Genomic DNA, 21,929 nt, shown 5'->3' with positions numbered 1-21,929 from the left:
CATATGACAGAAGTTCAAATAAATAGTTTATTACTGTAGCCTTTATGTCTTTATACTCATAGCAGCCATATCTGATGTCATGGTTGGGAAGGACCCACAAAATTTTGAAGTTGGAAATCAATTTGTCGCTCTAGCGTGTTTTTCTGAATTTGAAAATGAATGGAATGCACTATGGTGTGCATTTCCAGACTGAATCAGGAAAACCAACATGCTGTAATTTGCAGTGTCTTTGTTTTAGACTAAGTCAGCTGTTGTTAGGAATACAAGGTATTAGCTGTCAATTTACTTACATTAACTAGTAAACAACATGCTCACTTCTTCTTGACCAATTTTAAAAATGACTTCTACTCCTTTGCAGCCAACAGCTACGGATGTGATCTAATGCAGCGTTTTACTTGGTGTCCTATAATTTTATTTTTCTATTTTGTAGTGTAACCTATCACATGAGCCTTCTCAGTGGCCGTCGATTTTTATTGGCCGATAAACTTCCTACATTAGTCCTAACAGCATGTGTCAGTTCCTCAGATCTTCAGCTGAATTTAATCATTAGAGTGAGCGCTTCATCTGTTTTCTTTGTGAAAATGGCCTGCATCATTCCCAAGGGTGTATGGAAATACCTCGAACCTTTGAAGAAGTTCTCAAGTAGAGCTCTGTCTATTTTTCCAACAGCTGCCGCAAAGTTGTTGCTCAGGACGCCGTAGATATTTGCCTTGTCATCCCTTTTTCCAAAGAACAAGAAGAGGGCGTAGCAGTCCTTGCCGATGGATGTGCAAAACTCCACCATGCGTTCGCACGCGTTCTTGTTCCTGGACTCCGTCCTGGCCATCTGGATGGACTCGCTGACGGGCTTTCCGGCGGTTGCTCGCTCTTCAGCTTCCTCTCTTTCGGGCAGGTGGAGGACCTGCACTGCGATCTGTACTTTAGGGTTCTTGGTGGGTTTCTCTAGGATGGCCCAAACCCAGTCGGCTCCCAGGAGTATGCGCTGCTCGGGTGTCATGGCCGTGCAGTTGAAGGTGTCGGTGAAGTTGAGGTTCACACTTTGAGTGATGTAAGTCATCAGAAAGACCTGTTGGTGAAGGACAAGTTCAATACCTGCACTCAATAAAAGTGTTATTTCTTGAGGTTTTTGACCGAGTGTCTAAGTGGTCTGTGCTGCCACCTGAGTTAATGCCAGAGGACTGGGCTGTAGCTTTCCCTCTGGATCTTTGAAGACCAGGTACTCCTGGGTTCTGGTTGAGGCAAGAGAGATGCAGTTGCTAATAAGACGTGTGAAATCGTTGGGGTTGATTGGCGACATGCTGTCCAAGGAGGGCTCTTGGGGCGAGAAACGTTTTAGAAAGGAGAAGAAACTTGAGTTCTTCTTGTCGTTAGAAGTCGTGCTGCTAATTTTCTGTCCCATGTTCGAAGCTTGGATGAGGACAGAAGATCAGAGGCTGGTCTCTCTGATGCACTGAAAGAAGGAATTTGTTTAAACTACAAGTAGTTACGCCTTTATATGTTCCTATGGGGGGGGGGGGAGACTTGTATGCTGAACACCAAATATATGTTATAATTGGATCTGCCAGTGAAATATCTTTACTCACCAGGATGGGTCTTGAATTTCCTCCAGTATGGATTGCTGCGTCTGTTTTTGGCTCCTGTCTGCTGCCCTGCTGAGATACACAACGTCTAGATGCGCGTCAGCCCGTGTGCCGTTCAATGTAAAAGCTCAGACGCAGGGATGACCTTAGGTGCTCGACTTTTAGACGAATACAGACGATTCAGGGGAGGAAGAGTTAAAACTGCGGCAGCTTGGGTGTGGTGTTTGCAGCTTGGTAAGTCAACAAAAGATTCTTGTTACGAGTTAACTGCCATCGGCATTAGAAGGTTTCGATCAGCAAACAAAATGCTTTGCTGTCCCATTTAAAGGAAACACAACTGAAGACATTTAGGTCGGAACTCCGGCTTTTAGTTTTCCTCTAAACGCAGATGAGCTGAGACTCTCCAATTTCTAAGCATGCAAGAATTCTTATTCGCCTGAGGTTTTCTGTTAACTTTTTTTTACATTTTTTTTATTTCTTAGTACTTTACCCTCAGTAAGATCTTAATTGTTGAAAGGTGGCCTGTATAAATAGTTCTGTAACACTCACATGGACTCTATCTCGATTCCTTTGTTTTTCAGCTGTTCTCTGGACCTTCAGATTGAGTTCAATGTGGCGCCACCGAGTTCAAATCGTTGCCCCTCCATGCCTCGCCCTGGTTTTTCTGAGGCTGTCTGTAGCTATCGCCTTATCCATGGTTCTAGCGGCGCCTTGTCTTCAAGTCACGTTTGTTTTTTTTCACAGAAGCACAAAGGCAGACTAGTTTGCACACATCCACAAATAATAGACAACTTTTGTCTAGTTCAATGACTCAAGATCATCTACAACCTTCAGGTCAGAATATGGAGTAAACATCTCGGAAGAGTGTGTCCATCCTGTTTTTAGGCGGATGGTGTTGGTGCAATGGTGTGGGGGTCATTTCTTTGCACCAATTAAACACTGTTTAAACACAAGTATTGTCTTCCCCTTTAGGGTAGCTGTCCTCTGAGGGATTCTTCATGAGTCCACTGTCACCACATTTAATCCAGCAGACCTCTTTAGGGTTGTGGTTCATTAAAGCAGCTATGAAGGGCGTTCCACTCTGTTGTAGCAAGTTGCATCTAACTGTAAACCAGTGAACACAGAGCAACAGCTTAAGAAAACCTCCTCGTTCGCAGATGTTCAGAAAAGTATGTTTGTGGTCATTAAAACAAAGCAAGTCAAATTTCAACAAACTGATGTTTATTGTGGGTAGTTTTAGGCATTGAGTCTTTGTTTTAATTGAAATCTGCTTTTTGTCTATCTTAATCTCATCAGATTCCTCTTTAACTGACCTGTATTTCCTCTAATGAACCAACAAAAAATGTACACATCGCAGTGGTCAGTATAAATAACACAATATATACACATATTAACAAAGGCTGCATTGCATAGTTAAAATCGGAAAGCAGTTAAAAAATCGTTTAAATGCTTGCAAGAAGCCGTGACTCTTCGCTGGCATCCAAAGGTGTTTGAATCAGCCTGTGTTTCCAGTTTCTCTGTGTCCACAGAAGGACTGCAGGTGTTACATGAGGTAGCAGTGGTTACAGGAAGTGAGCGGGACCGGCTCCACGCTGCAGTGTTAGGCCCGCGTGGCCGAGCCGGCTGCGGGTCTGGTAAGCCGATGGCGCCGGAGCGTTCGTCCCCTCACACCAGCGCCGTTTGTGACCGCCTCAGCTCCCTCCGCAGCTCATCCTGGCTCAGCAGGTACTGCAGGCAAAGCATCATGGGTGTGTGGGAAAGCATCAGACAGGCTGGGCTTAGCGTTTGCAACCGAGTCGGGATCAGCTTATGCATTTTTAGAGCACTGATCAAATTTTTTTTTTCCTTTAATGCAAGTTCATTTGTTTGACGAAACATTTGTAAAGAGAAAGATTTGGGTCACTCGTACGACTCAAAAACTGTTTTTCAATAAAAATAAAATTACATTGCCTTTTTTGCAATCAGGTTCTAGAGAGATTTCACTGAGACTGCAAAAGAAGCAACTACCATCTCTGTACAAATTCATGGTTCCTCACTGATGTGCATTTCTCTTTCCATTTTGTAAAGAAAAGCCAACTGTCATCTTTTTCTGGTTGCAAGTCAGAAAACCAGTGGAATTTGCTACTTGTTGAGGTATGTTAACAAGCGAAATACAATTAGAAAAACTATGAGCATTGTTTGCATTCAAATTCTAAAGCTGTCCCAATGTTCACTTATCTTGGCATTTGTGTTGGTGTTTAAAAACACTTTCATTTGGGTTTCGGTACGAACAAAGGAAGCACATTTTGACTGTTTTCAGACAAGGGTTCTCCTGGCTTCACTCACATTAAGCATTTAGCATGACATGGTGAGTTAATATTCATCAGTACAAACGGAGTGTCTGCATAGAAAAGCACGAGATTAAGTGATGTTATTGGATTAATGTTGCAACATTTACACTGCATTTACAGAAAGTGGAGTATATTTTCAGTGCATAAACACATTTCTACCTGTAACCCTCAAAATATTGTGAATGTGTCTAAAAGAAATCTGACTACATAATGACTACATTATCTATTCTGTTCCATTTCATGAATAGTGTTTTTCTTTCTTAAGCACACACCAATCAACAAGGTGTAAAAAGTGGCCAAAATCCAAAGAAAAACTGGAGAATTGTTGATCAAAATCACTTAAGATAACAAGAAACTCTAATAAATTTGAACTGATCCCAAATCAGTCACACAAACAAAATTATTTTAGCAATGGCCTAATTTTTGACTAAAATGTGAAATGAGCGTTTTTGTTGTGGCGATTGCTCAAATTTTCAAGGTGTCAAAGCTTCATCAAGGCTGTTTATGATCTAAAACAACCAAAGCAAAAGAACCACAGGTGGCTGTCGTCAGCTAAAAGAAAGTACCACATTGTTTTCTTGTAGAAATGATGCTAGTGTCTTATTTTCTCAGTTTTATTGTCATTCTGCTGATCTATATATATATATATTTCAAATAATCAGCAGAAGTTTCCATCTGAAAGATTTGAGCTTCTGCTCCTGCAGACAATAAGCAGCGAGCTGCAGGAGTCATTAACCAGCAGCTTGTGTGTGTTGGGGCTTACTGTGAGGTTGTTGATGCTTTCAGACAAAGCTTCTATTTGTAAAATGGTGCTCTCTGCTTTCACCATCTGCAACACACACACACACACGCACACCTGTAACAAGTCACTATTGTAGACATACATGGCTTCCAATAAAAATACTTGATTGTGATGCATGAATGCAGTTCCAGACAGAAGTCTGTCTTTTCATCATTGGTGTATATATCATATTACTTTTGAATTTTTTAACTACACAATTAAACTCCTGTTAACTGTGTGCTGGTGATACAATAAAGATGTCCAGTAATTTTTAATAAAACAAATTTGGTGCCTTCATTGCAGATTGTCTCAAATTCCCACAGCAGAGTCAAGTAACTCATATCGGCTCAAACCTGTACATAAATGCCCACCAGTATTTGGATTTAAAATCCATTCGAGAGTTGCATCTCGACCACATGCTTTTTGTAGCCATCAACAATCTTTCAGCACATTTATGTCTGGATATTTAAATGGTTTTTGTGGTAGAATTGCTGAGGTTTATTTACATCGATTGGTTTCATGAGTCCAAAGTTTAGCATTCCAGCTGATTAGAGATTAATTTGAATAATTTACGTCCTTCTCCATTTTTTCCACCCACTTTGTACAAAACCAACCATGCTGCTACTACCACCACACAGTTATGCTGTTGTAACGTTTAAAAACCTTGCAAAGGTGGCCCAGAATTACTCCTTGCTGAAGCGGTTAAATGTTCAGTTTTCACTCCGTTTGACCGTAAAATGTTTTCTTCAAAAAACATTTAGCATAACCAAATGGTCAGCTGCAATTTTTTTTAGCTTGAAGGTGTAGAGTTTAGCTCAAGTTTTTTTTTTTTTAAGGTCAGCACACTCCCACTCACTGATCAAATAAAATTCAGTCTTGTGCATATCATTCTAGTTTTTGGGTTATCAGGCTCATGTGGAACGAATTGTTCAATACAACCTCAGAAACCCAAAAATGAATGGCATTCATGCCGATGAGCGCACGTTAAGCTTTTGGCTGAAACTGCATGTGCAATCTCAAATGGAGGTAAAATCCTACTTTGCTGACTGGAATCGGGATTTTTGTACCTGCAGCCACATTCTGAGCCATGCTCATGCACTTCCATGTCACCTTTAGCAGGTACGCCATGGTGTTCAGGGCTCTGACTGGTTAGTGGAGGCTGAAGCCATGATGGCCACTGTGACGATGAGGATGGTAAAGATGAAAGCAGGTTAGTGGTTGATGCAGATTGCTGAAGCATGCTGCCACAGTAAATTTGTCTTTTTCTTCATTTGATGGTGGAAATGTATAATGCAATGTAATTCGTGAAGAAACACTATAAAAATGAGACATCAATGTAGAAAGAAGAGACAAATTTTACACACAAGATTTATTTTACTTAAATGATTTTTTTTTATAAATCTTGACATTTACAATTTTATCTTAGCAAAATTTCTTTGCTATAAAAATACTATTACACTCAGTTATGAAAATAACGGTATAAAAATCAACAATCAAGGTATCAAACAAAATATGCTGTAGTATCATTAGTCATGTAGTGACATAAATATTAAATAATATCCCTCCATATATTTTATGCAAATATTGCACAAGTTCCTCTCAGACTGATAAAAAAATAATTAAAAAATCATGCAGAGGCCGACTTCTATTGAAAAACATCTACTGGTGGTGCATGACAGCCTCAAAGTGTTCAGTAAGGCTGTTCATGCATGTTGCATGAATTTTTGGAGTTGATGCAACAGGAGTCCAGAGAAAGGCCTTGATCTCTTGCGATGGGATGGGTTAGGTTATTAGGCAAACGTCTGAGGTCGAGTTAGTGAGGCTTATTGTGAATCAGATGTTTACCGGAGCGTTTCCAGGTTTCTGGAAGAGCGAGGCACAGGGTCGGGGGTGATGGATGGAGTCTAAGGGAGCAGGGAGAGGTCAGGCTGCAGTCAAAGGAAGCAAAGCGGCAGCAGTAGGGGTTATCTGATTGGATGATGGACAGCTCGAGAGTGTCCGTGGCGTTACCGCTGGGGTTATTCATGGTGACATGTCAGCTTTGCTCTCCTTGTGCCCCACCTGGTCCCGGGTGGGCTCTCGGTCCAGAATGGGACTCAGACCTCTAAAGCCGGCGTACGGACACATCTGCACCCCGTTGGCCACCAACTGTCCTGACTCGGGCGACGAAGTCTCTATGGGACAGACGTAGTCTGTGGACTCGTCCGGCCGTCTCCTCCTCAGGTTTGTCAGGTGAGAAAAGCCCAACTTCTTTGGCTGTAGCAAGGAGAGAAAACAAAACAAACAAAAAAAAAACATTTAGCCTTCAAATGAAAACCGTTTGAAAAATCAAACCTTTAAGTTGAGTGCGTTTATTCAGAGGACAGAATTTATTGGGAAATAAGTTTCTAACAAAGCACTGGTCCGACAATTAAATGTACATCTGCTTGCTACAACTTTTACTATTAGGACAGCTCTTTTTCTTGTTCATACCCGATGGGTGTTTGCAGAAAATGAAATACAGCAACGTCTGAAGAAGTTTCATCTAAGCCTCTGCAGACAGAAAGCCTGTAGCACAAAATGCAACTACTTGGACCAGGGGAGACAAAACATACATTCTCCCTCTGACAAATCTATTTTGGGGTGATTTCAGCTCTGTGGTTTATTTAACATACAGGCTTGTATTTAATATGGCTTTAGCATGGAGCTTTAAAAATGCCCAACTATTTAAGACCCTAAATGGTTCAACTGCAAGTTTTCTACTAGATTATTATTGCATTTTTATTGGAGTACTGAAGGACTTGGAGCTGAGGCTGCAGCATCTTAGAGCCTTTTAGAAAAAAAAAAAAAAGAGGATCCTGCATTCACGCCACACTCACAGGATTAAACCGAGAAGAGCTCAGAGATTAAACTGAGCTGACATACCGACGTCTCACTGCAGATTAAGGTGTTTTTCTTCATGCATAAAAAAGGAGACGGGTTACCTGTGTGTTTTCTTGTATATGAGGTGTTTTGATTTTCAAAAAGAGTATTTTCTCATTTTCTTACCTTGACTTTAGCTGTGATGCTGAGTGGGGAATATCCTGCTGCTTCGGTGTACTCCCTCTTCTCCTGCTGAGCCTGAACTCCCACCAGGTTATTGAAGTTGGTGTTCAAGTGGCGCCTCAGCAGCGTTTTTTGAGGAGAGATGTTCAGCAGCATGGCCATTGTGTCGGAGTTAAACCGAGGTTCCAACATCTATTAGAGGATTTAAAAAAAAGTAAGATGCTCTCTTTCTTCCTTTCTTTATTTTCTGTTTGATCTGCAGTAACGACGGATGCTCACTATCAGCCCTCCGTGTACACCGCTGCCCCTCAGGTTGGGCGCGTACTCGGCCAGGTCCACAGACCTCAGCCACTCCATGACCCGGTGGTTGGACCACTGCACCACTTCGCTGGGGCTGAACTCATTCTGAGACACAGAGGAACAAGAATGAAGCAGCTCAGGTTGGAATAAAAGTTTGTTTGTTTTTTATGTCATGATAAAAATGCACAAGTTAAAGCCTGATTTGAGTGTCTGTTAACTATCACTTTAATAGAGGATGCCGTGACATCCTTATATATTCACCAACAGAGTGGTGCAACCATGCCGATCCAATTCAAACACACATTGAACGCTACATTGTATTTACATAAGGAAACAAATTAAGCTTTATAATCCTGAAAGACTTTTTGCACACACAGGAATCAAATACCTCATTTCCAGGTCTGCGTTTAAGGCAGTTTGGGTTAAATCTGTTGACATGAAGAACATGAATGGCACACTTGATGCTGAGATGATGCAGCTGGCTGGTGACTTTGAGAAACAACAGATCATTCTGAGATGGAAAAGAAGAAAACAGAGCAGGTTGTTCATCCTGTAAAAGCAAATTAAATGTCCCTCATGCTGCTTTGTGCTGGGTGAAACCTTCAGCTGCAAATAAAAAAAACTCACCACAGTGAGGTACTGCAGCATCTGTCCATCCACTCTACCATCATTAAACTGATCTTTGTACTGAGGGAGACCGATGTCATCAAGCCAACCTGGAGCAAAAAGTGGATTTATAAAGGAAACTCTTCGGGGAAACAACTTAACGCAACAAAGTATTTTGGAATTGACTACATACGAGTGACCCAAACATAATCGAGCTCTGCAGATTTTTCTGGCTGTTTGCTGCAGATGCTCTTTAAGGACAGCTGGAGCTTCTTCCTGTGGAGTGGATTCTTGATCGCTAGCTCCTGCAGACAAAATGGACAGAATTAAATAAAAAATAAAAACCACGTTGGCTGAGAACCAAAGAGGAGTGAAGCTGATTTATGAAACTCATGAAACAAACGGGCAGCTTTTGTAATTAAGAGCAGTAAAATTCACATTGATCAAGATGCAACTAAAAAGCAGGCTGAAAAGCAGAGATAGGCGTAGTTAAATTATCAAACGGACTGACGGAGGCAACGGTCAGACAAGACGAGCTGAAAATTACATGGATACACCTGCAGATGTTTCAGATTGTTAGTGCCCCAGATAACATTCGTATGAAGTGAATAAGAATATTTTGTGCGCGACTTACCTTCTCTAGGTCATGTGGGGTGGCCGCCAGCAGAGTCTGACCACTGCTGACCCAGTGGTGAGCGAGAAGGCCATACTGACCAAGCCCGATGTCCTCGAGCCAGTCGCAAACCTGTTCCGTGCTCCACTTAGAAAATGGCAACTTGAGATCTCTGGTAGAAAGACACAGCACAGTTCAAAAGTTTTCAAATGAGATAATATTTGTTTTGTAATGCTTGCACACGACAAGAACAGTCTGCCTCAAGTGAAACCTTCTCAACATGTGTGGGAGCCATAAAGTGCTCCATAGTTCCTACACTGGATCATTCCACCATCCCACTCTGTTTATGGCCGTTATTTCCCCAAGCATGCATGCATGAAGCAACCCCTGAGTTTGGTGACCTTTAAACTGCATGATAACAGTTACTTCCTGTTCCACTCATGGTTGTGCCTATTGTAGATGCACCAGCTGCTTGAAAACAGAATCATTTATATATCCATCACTCCTTCCCAGCTGCACTAAATGATGTCCAAATAAGTCAATCGTCTGTGGAGGCCTAAACTTTTTGACCATTCATGAATGTGAAACTCTGCTGGTGAAACAGAGCAACGTTTTCACTTCATAGAAGTTAGATTCTATGCCACAACTTAGTTTAGTGTGTTTTCAGTTTAAACTTTATTATAAAATAAATATATCGTGCACCGTGCTTTCCCTGAACGGGCCAGTCTCGGCCCAGCTGTAGCTCGGAAGCCTCCCCTCTTGAAGTCTCCCATCTCCGGATCGTGAACCTGAACTGGGCTGCCCGACTGACTGCGACGAATTCTGGACACAAAAGAAACAATGATACATTTGTCCTTTTCCATGCCCACTTGTTGTGTGTGTTCTGTACAGCTTTGCTGCTTACCTTCCCCAGAATTTCTTAATGCCTCTGTGACTCTTCCTTTTCTCTGGTGAGACAGGTGACTGTTGTCCAGAGTCCACTCCAGAGGACAGCGGGGACTGATCTGACAGCATACACTCTTCCAGTTTCCCTGCGTGGTCTGATAGGCATAAACAGCACAAGGACACAATCAATGCAGAGTTTTATTTTATTTTCCTTGATTCGGTACGGGCCGAAAACCGTAAGCTTGGGTTGAAAGACAAGAGCAACCTGTAACAAAATTCAAGCTTGAATTAGAAAAGTCCATTTTCTACTCTTCCAAAACTGGCAAAATAAATACATAAACCCCAAAAACAACCTTGAGATGGCTACCAGATGTGATTTAAGGGAATTGTGAACCGACAACAAAGATGGAAAGGATCACAATGAGATGCAAAATGACCATGCAAACAGAAGTCGGCAACCACCAACAAAACATGATGGGGAAACAAAACCTGAAAAATAATCAGAGTTGAACAATGGAACTTCAAAGATGAACACAACAGCACAAATATGCAAAGAAGTCACAAAGTGCCAGAAATGATGTAACTGAACAAACTCAAGATCATAAACACTGCAAAAAAACTGCTGGTTTAAAAAAAAAAAAATCTCCATGTTTTGTGCAGAAATAGCTTTCTGACTGTAAAAATAACTCATTCCAAGCAGGACGCTTTGAGCACTTTTAGTCATTTCCCTGATGAGATGCAGTACCCACCAACATCACAGAGGTCATGTTTCCCTGGAGATCCTGAGACAGTGGCGGTTAGTGCAGCGAGAAAAAAGCAGGAAGAACAAAGCAAAGGCCAGCATTAGTCACACCTACTTGATCTTCAAAATAAATGCTGTATATATTTTCCTTTTTTACAGCTATGGACATGCAGATTTATGAAGCTCTGGTTTTTACATTTTTAAACTCAAGTTAAAGCCAGTGTTAAAAGTATCTAATGTTTCAGTTTCACTTTCATTTCCAGACTTACTTTTTCACATTAATATCTTGCTCTGAGCTACAGAGCAGACTGCAACAGAAAAAGGAAGTCAGTTCATGTCATATTTGTCCACTTTGGTATCTTTTTTCAGTCTGATCTGCCCACATCCTTTAAGTCTGCACTCCTCGTCCTCCAGTAGCCCTTTGATTCGCCTCCTACTTTAAGCTCTGGCTCCATAACAACATAAACAGTGCGGCGGCCACAAGCTTATACAGCAAACTTAAAGTTTTAGCAAATGCTGATGTCAGAGAAGGAGCCAGGGTTTATCATCATCGGCCCTCTCGAGTCAGGAGGGAATCCTACTAATCCTAGCTTTAGAGCTGCTTGATCCTCAGTGAAAACCTTCTTCCCGGTCTGACTCTGCTCACTTTGGAGGCTTTACTGTGACAGGGAAAATCCTGTTTTCTCCTGGAGCCTAAGTGCTGTTTTTGTTTCCCTGACTTCAGAGCGGGAACAACAGTGAGGACATACAGTACCTAAAGCTGGTGCGCTGGCACTCCTGCACCGAACTGTTGTCAGAACAAAAAGACCAATCCGTTAGCAAGATGACAGGAGAAGAGGGGGGAAAAATGAAAAGGAGCACAAACATGAAGCAGTTGAAGCAGAGTAGGTCCAAAAGAATTGTACATGGAGGTTATAATTAGGTTTTTATATAAAACAGTTGCTTGAAACAAGCAAACATGAGTTATATATGCTCTGTGTGTTAACTAATATCCTGCATTAGCAAAGCCAGTTGGGCACCCAATAGGTTTTACCTTTCCCTCAAATGGGAAAAACATGTTAAAATTGCACAAGCAAGACCTCTATGACTCATAGGAGTCCCACTTTATAACCTGAGTTGACCTGAATCTGTGAAGTTGACAAGTGGCCATTACAAAACAGAAGGACCATTCCATCATGGAGCCCTTAGGTCAGCCCTTTTTGTCCATCGTCATAAATAATACTGTTTAAAACAAACAAAAAAGTCCCCACTTGCATTATCCAGGATATTTATACCAAATAAACAATGTTGCTTTGTCATGACACAAAAAATAGCAATACACAATTTTTCCTCCCTTCCTGTCAATTTATTGACGGTAGGGTTATGGTACTTTTTTTAATTTGTGGATTTAGGTGGTCTGCCAGGGCTGTAGCTCTCCTTGTGGTAGACAGAAAACGTGTCAATTTAATGAAATAAAACGTTCCACTGAATGACAGACCATAGAACATGCCAGTCCACAGATTTGCTTGTTTTAAAAATAAGATTACCATAAATCCATTCATATCATCAGGTGAAAACATACCATAAATACTCACCCAGGGTGTAGTCTTTGCTGTGGTTGTGGGCAGGGGAGAGCTGGACAGGAGATAAATACTCCGTCTCTCTGCCTCTGGTGCAGTTTAGCACATCCTTAGGTTCTTTCTTTTTACTCAGTTTTCCTGGCAGAGTTTGGTACTTGCTCGGCTCCATTTGTGGACTCTGCAGAGTAGAAAAGCGCACAATTTAACATTTAAGCCCTGGTTTGCGATAATTTTAAATCATTCACCGTTATCCAACAACCGTATATACAGTATATCTGCATTTTTGTTATGCCCATGATTAACAAAACGTGTGGCATTTCTCCTTTTAAACAAAATCCATCCTCATGAACACAATTGCTATTTCAAGTATCTCTAGCTCTGATATTCTCTTAAAACGCATGTTTTATCCACTGAATTGTGTTTTGACTCCATCTTTCTTAAGGTGAGATGGCCTTCCACTCCATTGCATAACAACATGTCCTTTGGAGGTTGAATGTTTGACGATGCAAGAATCTGAGCAGGCATCAAAGTCAGTGGGGGGCTCTGAAGGAACGACTGGAGAAAGGCCAACAGACAGAAACAGCTCGGAGGCAGCGATGATGCCGAGCTCTGCAGACAGCCTCTTCAGGTAGGTCTTGGCCCTTTTGTTTGTGTGTGTGTGCGTGCATGAAAATGTTTTTCTCATGGATGTCATGCATAGGAAGCATTTGCTTCTTTCATAGAAGTAAAAAAAAAAAAAGAGAAAAATCAGGTTGCAGTTCATTAGAGATTAAAAGGCCAAAGTGCAGCTGAAGTGTCATGTCACAATGTTTTGGTGCAAATTAAGTTTAGAATCGGGGACACATTTGGTGTATGTAGGTATTTTCTTTGCTATTATTAGTTGAAGATCAATTGTAGCCATATATATATATATATATAAAGAACAGATTTTATTTCTAAAAGGTGACATTGCATTGAGCTCAGTTCATACAATTATGTGCAACGGTTTTGTGGCATCCCTCATTTCTTTACATCCTATAAAAAAAAAGCAGTGAAAGCCAAAAGCTCTATAAACTGTGGAGAACTATGTAGCTTTTCAAAAAGCGGTGATCTATGAAGCTTTTAGTGCAAGGAGACATGTCAGCATGCAGCGGATCAGTACCTCTGCCCCTACGTCTGATTCAGTTTCAGCTAGCTGGATCACTCCAGCCTGAAAGTAACAGAAAGAGAGGAGGAACAAAAACATGCAAACACACAGAATTAGCAGGTTAGCAATCCCAGAGATTAAAAGAGTGTGGATCAAGTCAGGACCTCTTTAAGACTTCACAGTAAAGAAGAAAAATCAAAAAGAATGTGGATGACCTTTACAGATACATATACTGTCTTTCTAGGCTCTGTCAAGAATGAACTGCAATACTCAGTCAAACTATTTTGGGAAAGCACAAAACTGCACAGGGAGGTCCTGGTGGTCCCCTATCGGGACGGCAGCACATTGGTGTTTTGTTGCGGCAATGGTGGGTTTACAGTGGCAGCTTATGTAGGACATGCAACCTGTTCAAAACAGCATGCATTGTTCATCAAGGGAATTTGAAGCAGGACTGGTCACACTAGGCTTTACCTAAAACTCCAACTTCATTATAGAAACGCTGCGATGGCAGTAGTCCAAGTAAGTTGTTAAAATTCTTGAAATCATTGCTGCCAAATGCATTAAATCCAGCAGACAGAAGAAGTCAAACAACAATCTACACTTTCAGCACCGTTATAATTTCTTGCTTATACATACACTTCTTTCACAGAGCTACATGCTCAGAAAATGCTGCTTATATAAGTGCTGATAAGCTGGTGAAATTACTGGTGATCTTCCACTGAAGTTGAAAAAAAAATGTTGGTGGTTTCTGCATCATTAGTTTCAACATTTTGGCAGAAGAACAAATTATCAGCTTCAGCTTTACTGTTTGTTGAAAACTGATGGTGGAGGCACTGAAACCTCCACATATACAGGTAAGGAAACATCAGAGTGATTTGTGGTAGATTGACAGCAGTTGGGAAATCCCATCCATCAGGTGCCAAGATAACTATAAAGGGGCATCATTTAAACTTTCACCATCCAGCTACATTTGGAGACATTGGATACTAGTCTTAATCCAGCGTAAAGGGGCCCTTAGAAAGCGCTGAAGTAATGTACTTCTAGGTGAGATATTAAAAAAGAATGATAGGAGCAAATATAGAGAGCTGCATTTGGTTAATAGATTAGTTGCAGAGTTTTAAAAACTGATTAGTATCAGATAAGAGACCTTTTGAAAACATCCACTTTGCAACTCTTCGAGACTGCTGGAGAGTAATCTGTGTCGATGCCTGAAAAATAAATCAGGATACGTTTTAGAAAGCTATTAAACTGTTGCAAGTCAAAGTAACAAACTGCTGCAGAGCTTACAATGATCCATTTAAGAAACTTGCATCACCAGTAGTCACCAACGAAGTTTCCATAGAGTTCTGGAAACTGAAAGACATGGCAAATGGAGTTAGTTACAGTAATCAAACTCTAGTCGGAGTGTTTCCTCTGAACATAAAAAGCATTTTTACCTTGAATCAAGTTCTCTCTGAAAGGGAGATGGACACAGCATGAGTGGAGAAGATCCCCTTGATGACATCTGTGCAAAAATAATGATTTTAGACATCAAACTTCAAACCCACTATGCAGACTTTCTTCATTTTTTCATATATTTACCTCTGATCTGATGATATCAGAATGAGCTTTATGTGTGATGGCTTTTAACTTCAAGCTGCCACTCAGCTCCTCTTCACTGCTTCCTGTTGGTTAACATCAGGAGTTATTAATGTTACGTTGTGGGTTGTTTATAAAAACCCTACACAAACACGGCTTACCATGTGTAAGTGACATAATTTCCCTCACTTTTCTGTATTGACCAAGCAGGATAGTCAGCTCCTCTATACGTCGATCCTGTCATCACCAAATTCAAATAACATGTTTTGTTTGTTTTCTTAAATCAAAGAAATACAACCATGATACCAACAGTATATAAAAATTTAATTCACCTTTTCATCATTTGAAGCCAACAAAGACTCCATCCCCACCTTCAGCCTCTGGTATTCTTGGTCTAACAGAGTAAAAAGGAGACACTTTCAGTGGGATCTTGGACAGCTCTCATGTAAGTTTGTTCACGCTGTCTGATGGGTGCCTGGAGCCGTGTTGCAGACAGATGTGACAGCCATGCTAACGCGAATAAACAAGCAAAGCAAACGCATGGTGACAGCACAAGTGGCCACACACCATCACCTGGAACAAACAGTGCAGCCTGATGACAGAGTAAAGACGAATGAGGTCAACACAAAAACCAGCCTGTATTCACTGTCCCATAAGCATCCTTTAAATTACTGACACATATTTTGACTTTAACTACCACTAATTTAGAGCTTAGTTACAAAAAATATCTGATGTCTATAGTTCCTCATCTGTGCCACACTGAAAGGGGTTTTTATAATTGGGGGTTTGCACCATTTTTGTTGGAACAACTGCTTTATTGCATTCCTGCTAATTTAAACTAAATCTGACATAAACGGATGCATTTTGAAATAAGCTGGTAACTGGAAGGGGACGAATTTCAGATCGACTAGCCTGGTGGAAATAAAAATATATACATTTTTACAGTCAGTGATGCCACCATAACTAGGCACTAATAACTTTAAAAATGAATCAAAATGGATGCAAATGTTTTCTTGCACATCTGTGCCATGTTTTGTGTAATTATTCTTATTTTTTAAACTTTCTCAAACTGTCAACCTTCCATTAAAATTTCAGTAAATTCTTTGTCTTGAGTTTTGTGTCTGAGAAGAAGTGCTGTGGAATATGATATCCGATTTTAAACTAGTTTTTTATTAATAAGATGATGACCATAAGGCAATGATTTCCTCTTATTTAACTAGCTAGATATTAAACTTAACGCAGTCAAACAGCGGAAATTCTGCATTTCTGTGTTTATTTTTATTTTTTTACCAACTTCATAGATTAAATTTGAACTAGCAGACGTTACTTTTTACAGTGTGCTGATTTAAAAGGATGCAGGAAGTTTTTGTGCTTTTTAAATGTTTTGACACACAATCTTTTCTGGTCCGGTCTCAAATCAAACAGGTCTCCAGAGGCCAGATCAATAAATTACCAATTACTTCCATTGTTTGTTTTTTTTTTTTGTTTTTTTTTCTAATTTGCTGAAATGTAAACCTTAATTGCAGAACGTTTGGTTGGAAACCAGATCCACGAGAACATCAAGCTCACCATGCCTTACATTTGCTAATCAGCTGCTTGATATACACCTCCTCTACAGCAGAGGGCAGCAGAGAGTCAAGAACAGGTAAAGTACTTGTCAGAGGAGAAAGGGACACATTGGTTATGTGTTAAGAGTAATCAGAACTGACAGTCTTGCATTTCGCTGGCTGCCTCTCACATCAGCGCTGACTGATGTGAGTCTGTGAGGGTGAGTCAGGTTGTCAGCCGTGCATACCTCTCTCTGCGTTGTTGTTGGCGGTGCCGCCTCTGGCCAGCAGCTGGGTCTGCAAGCACTCGATCTCTGTGTCTTTAGAGACCAAAAGCTGCTGCAGCTCTGATATTTCTGCCTGTGAACAGAAGCAAAGTAGATGACTGTGAGCTGGCTTGGAGTTCTGGGTCACTAAATATCAAAATGGGTTTGAGGTGACCAGTGTAGCTGTAGTCTTGGCTAACCAGTAGAAGATACCTCAGTGAGCCAAGGAAGTCTCCTATAAATTTTTGCTAAAGCCAGGTGAGGTATTTAACTGTTCAGCTTCTTATAAACTTTATTTTCAAACAGAGTTTTAAAACATGGAAGAATCCTTCTGTGGCAATGAAATTTGTAACATTAATAACCATCTGACAGATGTCATCTCCAACAGTGAGTAGTATGGCCAATAGGTGCCGATGCTCCCTCCCTAAAAACTCTGGGGCCAGGAGGTCTGATTTTCATGGTGATTTTAAATGGAGAGAATTTGTGAACAATATATATATATTTTAGGTCTAGCCACTGATTCTCAATTAAGTCAAGATACAGTGACTCAGCCATTCAAATAAATTAAGGTTTTTTCATCTAAGCCATTCAGTTCTAGCTCTGACTTCACAATTAGGCTAAAAGGTGAACCTGAATCGCAAATCTTTTGCACACAATAGAATTTTTTTTCTTAGGGAATTGAAGGAAGAATTCAATTTTTGTCTCATCTCGTCAAACTTCCATTTTCCATCTATCTTTTATTTCGTTTTCAACTTAACAATTATGTCATACTTGAGTTAGTCTGTCACATGACCCTGAATGCCTTTGAAAACCTCCAATAGGTTTCCAAAGGCTACTTCTTTGAAAACCTACTGTACGTGCCCCGAAATAGTTTGGAAGTGGGACCAAAAGCAATGAATTGTATACTAATTGCTTCCACTGGGAGATGACCCCAGTGGAAAGTCTACCAGCTAAATAAATAATTTCACAACAAAATTAACAATTTCTTGCATCTTTGGAGCTAAACAAAGATGAGAATCTAGATGTTATTTACATAAAGCAAGTGCATTCCTGAGCTAGTTGATCAGCGATGTTAAACTGTTTAACAGGAAGCGCTCATTGTTGAGCTACAAAAAACAGGAGTCAAAAAAACAGGTTGATGCACAACCTGTTTGTGGTTATTCCGGCATGCTATGAATGTTAGCTTAATGCCTCTTAAATCTGCTTTTCAAAAGAAGCATTGATAATACGGTAGAAGTCTAAAATGAAGGAGGAAGCGGCTAAAACCACAGAATAATTCAAAGGACCCACAGGCTCCACAGCTCATAGTTTATGTCGTGTGCATGATGTTTCACTTTTATTTTGGTGTATAGAGAGGTGAATAAAATGTAGTTTGAAAACAAGTAAAAGGATTCTACCAGAAAATGAAATTCAATGAAAGTCATTTGGAATCAAGGCTGCTTCTTTACCAGACGTAAGAAATAAAACCTCCAGGCCGACACAGCTGATGCATTCTCAGCAGCATTATACGGACGCAATCCATGCAAACTTGCATATAAAAAAGTGTGGGCAGGAAAATTGATCTCGAGTCTGCTTCTGGACAGAATAGCACATAGACATGCTGACCTCAACTGTAATAAAACTAAAAGTAAATACATAAGAGTATTGACCAACATGAAGTTACCACAGGGGAACAACTGAGTTCAGCAGTGAAAAGCAAGGCTGTAAACCCAAAATAGAACAATTAGGACGACAAAAGGAATACTGAGAGCAAAGTGGGACCGCATTGTTGGGGGCGACCTCAAAAAGACGAGGCAGGCGGCACATTGAGATAAAAAAAAAAAGACTCATAAAAGTGATGGGAGCGAAGAGCAGAAGGAAGAGGAGGCACCTGTGCGCTGCGCCAGCGCTCCTCCCAGTGCTGCTTCTCCAGCTGTGTGTGCTCCACAGTCAGCTTGAGGCTGGACAGCTGGGTCATGAGCGACTGGTAACACACATGGAGAGAGTAAGAGATGGAGAGCTGGAGAGGGGACGGTAGGAAGAGAGTAATCACGAGTGAGGGAGGGGGAAAAAGTGAAGAGAGCAAGCCACAGAGAGGAGTTAATTGAGGAGGAGAAGAGAGGACAGAGAGTGAAAGAAGGGGGAGGAGAGGAGGAAAGGAGCACTGTGAGCACAGAAAAGCAACAGCAGTTTGACCTTAAGATTAATCAGTAGGAAGCAACGTGTTAGAGATTTTTGTTGTAGTTTTTAACTTTGTTGCCCAGCTGGAAAAACATCCACAACTTATCTGAAGCGGCAAAATAGTTTTAAAAAATATGGAATACACTCAAAAATAGGAACGTTCCAATTTGAATCAAATGTAGACCAGCAATGAACTTGCAAATAATTTAATTGCAAGCTGACGCAGCTACAGTGGCACAAGTGAATCGACCTTCTTACAGGCATTTATTAAGCATCTAAGAGTCAGTGCATACAGTGAGTTAGGGTGAAACATTACAAATAATTAGCAGTTTTATTAAGGTTTATTTTGCATTGCAATGTGGCTGGTCGGTTGATTCTAAGTTTCACATTTTCCACCTTAAAAGTTACATAATTTCCAGACATAAATCTTCAGAGCTCTTGGTACATTTCAAGTTATTTTCAATGTTTAAATCAATTTGTTGTTTTTACAAAACTTCGAGGCTTTAAATGTGGAAGATGGATTTGGTTGGATAAATAGATCGGGATTAATTAATTCCAATTTTAAGCAGCTTTAATATCTGCACGTCCCGCATATTGAGTAACATATTGAGTAACTTGATGTGACAATTTGGCTTTATTTGAATCAGATGTGCTTCAAAAATGAAGTTACTCTCAAACTTCATCAAGCCTCGTTAATCTAGCATGTGACATCATACCACCGCTTCATGTCCTGTAGTATATAAAGGTGAATAAAATTGCATAAACATGCAAATCATTTAAGGAGCCATTGCTAGTCTGCAAAATCAAACTATTTCTTCCGAACCAGAATATATAATCAATTGACTAAATGTGCATAAATTCATCTAAAATGTAAGTGGTAGCATGTTTTAGGATAATTTAGAAAAATTGACTGTCAGAATTAATTGTACTCAACTACATTTTTTAATGGCCAGAAAGAAATGGTTATTAGTTGGCATTAATAGTAAAGCATGTAAAACGTTGATTGTACCTTGTTTTTCTGGTTAGCTATAGTCCAAACATTTCCTTAAAAAAACGTGTTTAACTGTTTACTATCGATATTTTAAAAACTGCTCTGGTTTAAAAAAAAAACTTAATCTTCAGATCTAATTAAACATTAAAGGAAAAGTATAAATACATGATAAATATACATAATAATAAATATAAAAGCACACTCTACCACGTGTGCTTATATTCTAACAAAATCCGGGTTTTGAAAGTTTATTAGTGAAGACAAGAAAGTCTCTGCTATTTGTGTTTTCGGAAACGTCCCATCTCCTTCTACTACTCCTGCAGTTTACTTCAACCTATATTAGCCTCCTTTGCGATAAATGATAAAGATCTGATATAATGAAACAATATAAGCCCCACAGCTGATTTCCCTTCTGAATCATACTGGCACTAACACAAAGAGAACATCTGTTTCTTCTTCTGCACATGTCCGTGGTAAAACAAACCACATGTGACATGTGCATCCACGTGTGAGCAGAGCGAATCAACTCTGTGTACCTTGGTGGCCCTGAGTTTCCTCTCGTACTGGCTCTTTTCTCCCTCCAGCTCCTGCACTTTGCTCGTCAGCTGCTTGACTTCTTGAAGCAAATCCTGCAGACAAACAAAACATATTAGTATTTCTAGAAGGTTAAACGATAGATTTATCAACTTGTCCAAGTTTTTTTTTTTTTTTCCCCCGCCAGGTTTCATAATGGGCTGTATGCATGCCAACATGGATGGGACTGGAGTCATCAGGCTTATGCACAGTTATAAAAAGGTTTCCAGGGCTGTACAGTGCTCTGGTTAATATGGGGAAACATGATCCTCCTGAAAACAGACACCACAACGTGCAGTTATCAGCAGCCAGGGAAAGAATAAACCCAAAAAAAAAAAAACACGACCGGAAGGCGTCCAGGTTGCACATCTGCCCGCTGACCATTATCACTGTGTGAGGGAAACTTTGTAAAGCCATAATTATCATTACATGACCCATCCACCTGGTCAGAGTAGGAGGAAGCAGACATAAACTTTGTTAGTAACCAGAGCAATAATCATGCAAACAAACAAACCACATCCGATCCAACAAAAACATAACACTGACCCAAAATCTTGTAGAGATTTATGAAAGAAAAACTCGTTTTAGGTGAAAATGTCTTCCAAATGTTTCAGTTATTTAAGGAGAGCAGAGGGAGATTGCTGAGGCTCTACAGTCAGTCAGAGTTGCAGCAACCTGTACGCTTATTGGCAGCGACAGTCAAAATGTGTAAAATGGGATAAAATGAATGCATCTTATTGTAGAAAACATATTCTCTCATCAAATAATGTGGACATTTAAAGATTTATTCAATTCAAAAAATTAACCTGACCTAAAGCCGTAATTATCATTACATGACTAAAAAAAATTAGGCAATTATCAAAAAAAAAAATCAAGATGCAAGCCTCTCTAGCAATATTCCCGGGGCTTTCAGAAGAGAACCAGGCCCACAGCACGTCTTGTACAGTGCCACCCACTGCCATTTGTGGTGGTAGGCACTACAAATGGCTCAATTTTTGAAGCACTTATTGGACTGTAGCTCCTCAGATGAATGAATGAATGATGAAGCATTTGGAAAACTAATCGAAAGTTTTGATTTCTGCCAAAACCACAGCAGAGCGTCACCCCAACATCCTGAGGGCCACATACAGACACACACACGCACGCACGCGCAACAAGAGAGGTTGTTAGTTTGATTCTGTGGAAATTTCCAAATACCAGCAGAGGTTTGCAGACTAGTTAAGAGGGCAGAGGAGAATAGAAGGAAAAATGGTGGAAGTATTGTAAGA

General features: G+C 40.3%; 1 protein-coding gene across 17 annotated transcripts in view; it reads right to left on the bottom strand.

Annotated features, from left to right (window-relative positions):
* Nucleotides 1-1,254: 1,254 nt before the first annotated feature.
* Nucleotides 1,255-21,929, bottom strand: part of ppfibp2b (PPFIA binding protein 2b) — a 66,893-nt gene continuing 46,218 nt past the window's right edge. For 4 of the 17 annotated variants that reach the window (XM_017305386.2, XM_017305387.2, XM_081607983.1 and 1 more), the window contains 26 exons: nt 20,625-20,717; nt 18,808-18,936; nt 16,920-17,031; nt 16,704-16,736; nt 15,457-15,518; nt 15,286-15,361; nt 15,128-15,210; nt 14,983-15,050; nt 14,834-14,899; nt 14,694-14,754; nt 13,562-13,609; nt 12,436-12,598; nt 11,616-11,648; nt 10,869-10,901; nt 10,139-10,274; nt 9,937-10,056; nt 9,256-9,406; nt 8,815-8,926; nt 8,643-8,731; nt 8,404-8,526; nt 7,995-8,120; nt 7,719-7,907; nt 6,753-6,947; nt 4,674-4,739; nt 1,584-1,668; nt 1,256-1,450 (listed from right to left, as the gene is read on the bottom strand). In XM_017305386.2, coding sequence (XP_017160875.2) covers nt 1,383-1,450; nt 1,584-1,668; nt 4,674-4,739; nt 6,753-6,947; nt 7,719-7,907; nt 7,995-8,120; nt 8,404-8,526; nt 8,643-8,731; nt 8,815-8,926; nt 9,256-9,406; nt 9,937-10,056; nt 10,139-10,274; nt 10,869-10,901; nt 11,616-11,648; nt 12,436-12,598; nt 13,562-13,609; nt 14,694-14,754; nt 14,834-14,899; nt 14,983-15,050; nt 15,128-15,210; nt 15,286-15,361; nt 15,457-15,518; nt 16,704-16,736; nt 16,920-17,031; nt 18,808-18,936; nt 20,625-20,717 — 2,520 coding nt within the window. In that variant the 3' untranslated portion in view covers nt 1,256-1,382. Of the gene's footprint in view, nt 1,451-1,583; nt 1,669-2,784; nt 3,309-4,673; nt 4,740-5,758; nt 5,869-6,752; nt 6,948-7,718; nt 7,908-7,994; nt 8,121-8,403; nt 8,527-8,642; nt 8,732-8,814; nt 8,927-9,255; nt 9,407-9,936; nt 10,057-10,138; nt 10,275-10,868; nt 10,902-11,615; nt 11,649-12,435; nt 12,599-13,561; nt 13,610-14,693; nt 14,755-14,833; nt 14,900-14,982; nt 15,051-15,127; nt 15,211-15,285; nt 15,362-15,456; nt 15,519-16,703; nt 16,737-16,919; nt 17,032-18,807; nt 18,937-20,624; nt 20,718-21,929 lie in introns of those variants that run through there. The other 13 variants (XM_017305377.2, XM_081607981.1, XM_017305381.2 and 10 more) reach the window with 13 other exon arrangements.

This window comes from Poecilia reticulata, chromosome 6, assembly GCF_904066995.2.
Source record: "Poecilia reticulata chromosome 6, P_reticulata-male-v2, whole genome shotgun sequence".
NCBI classification, from domain to species: Eukaryota; Metazoa; Chordata; class Actinopteri; order Cyprinodontiformes; family Poeciliidae; genus Poecilia; species Poecilia reticulata.
This window is presented reverse-complemented; position numbering and strand designations above follow the sequence as displayed.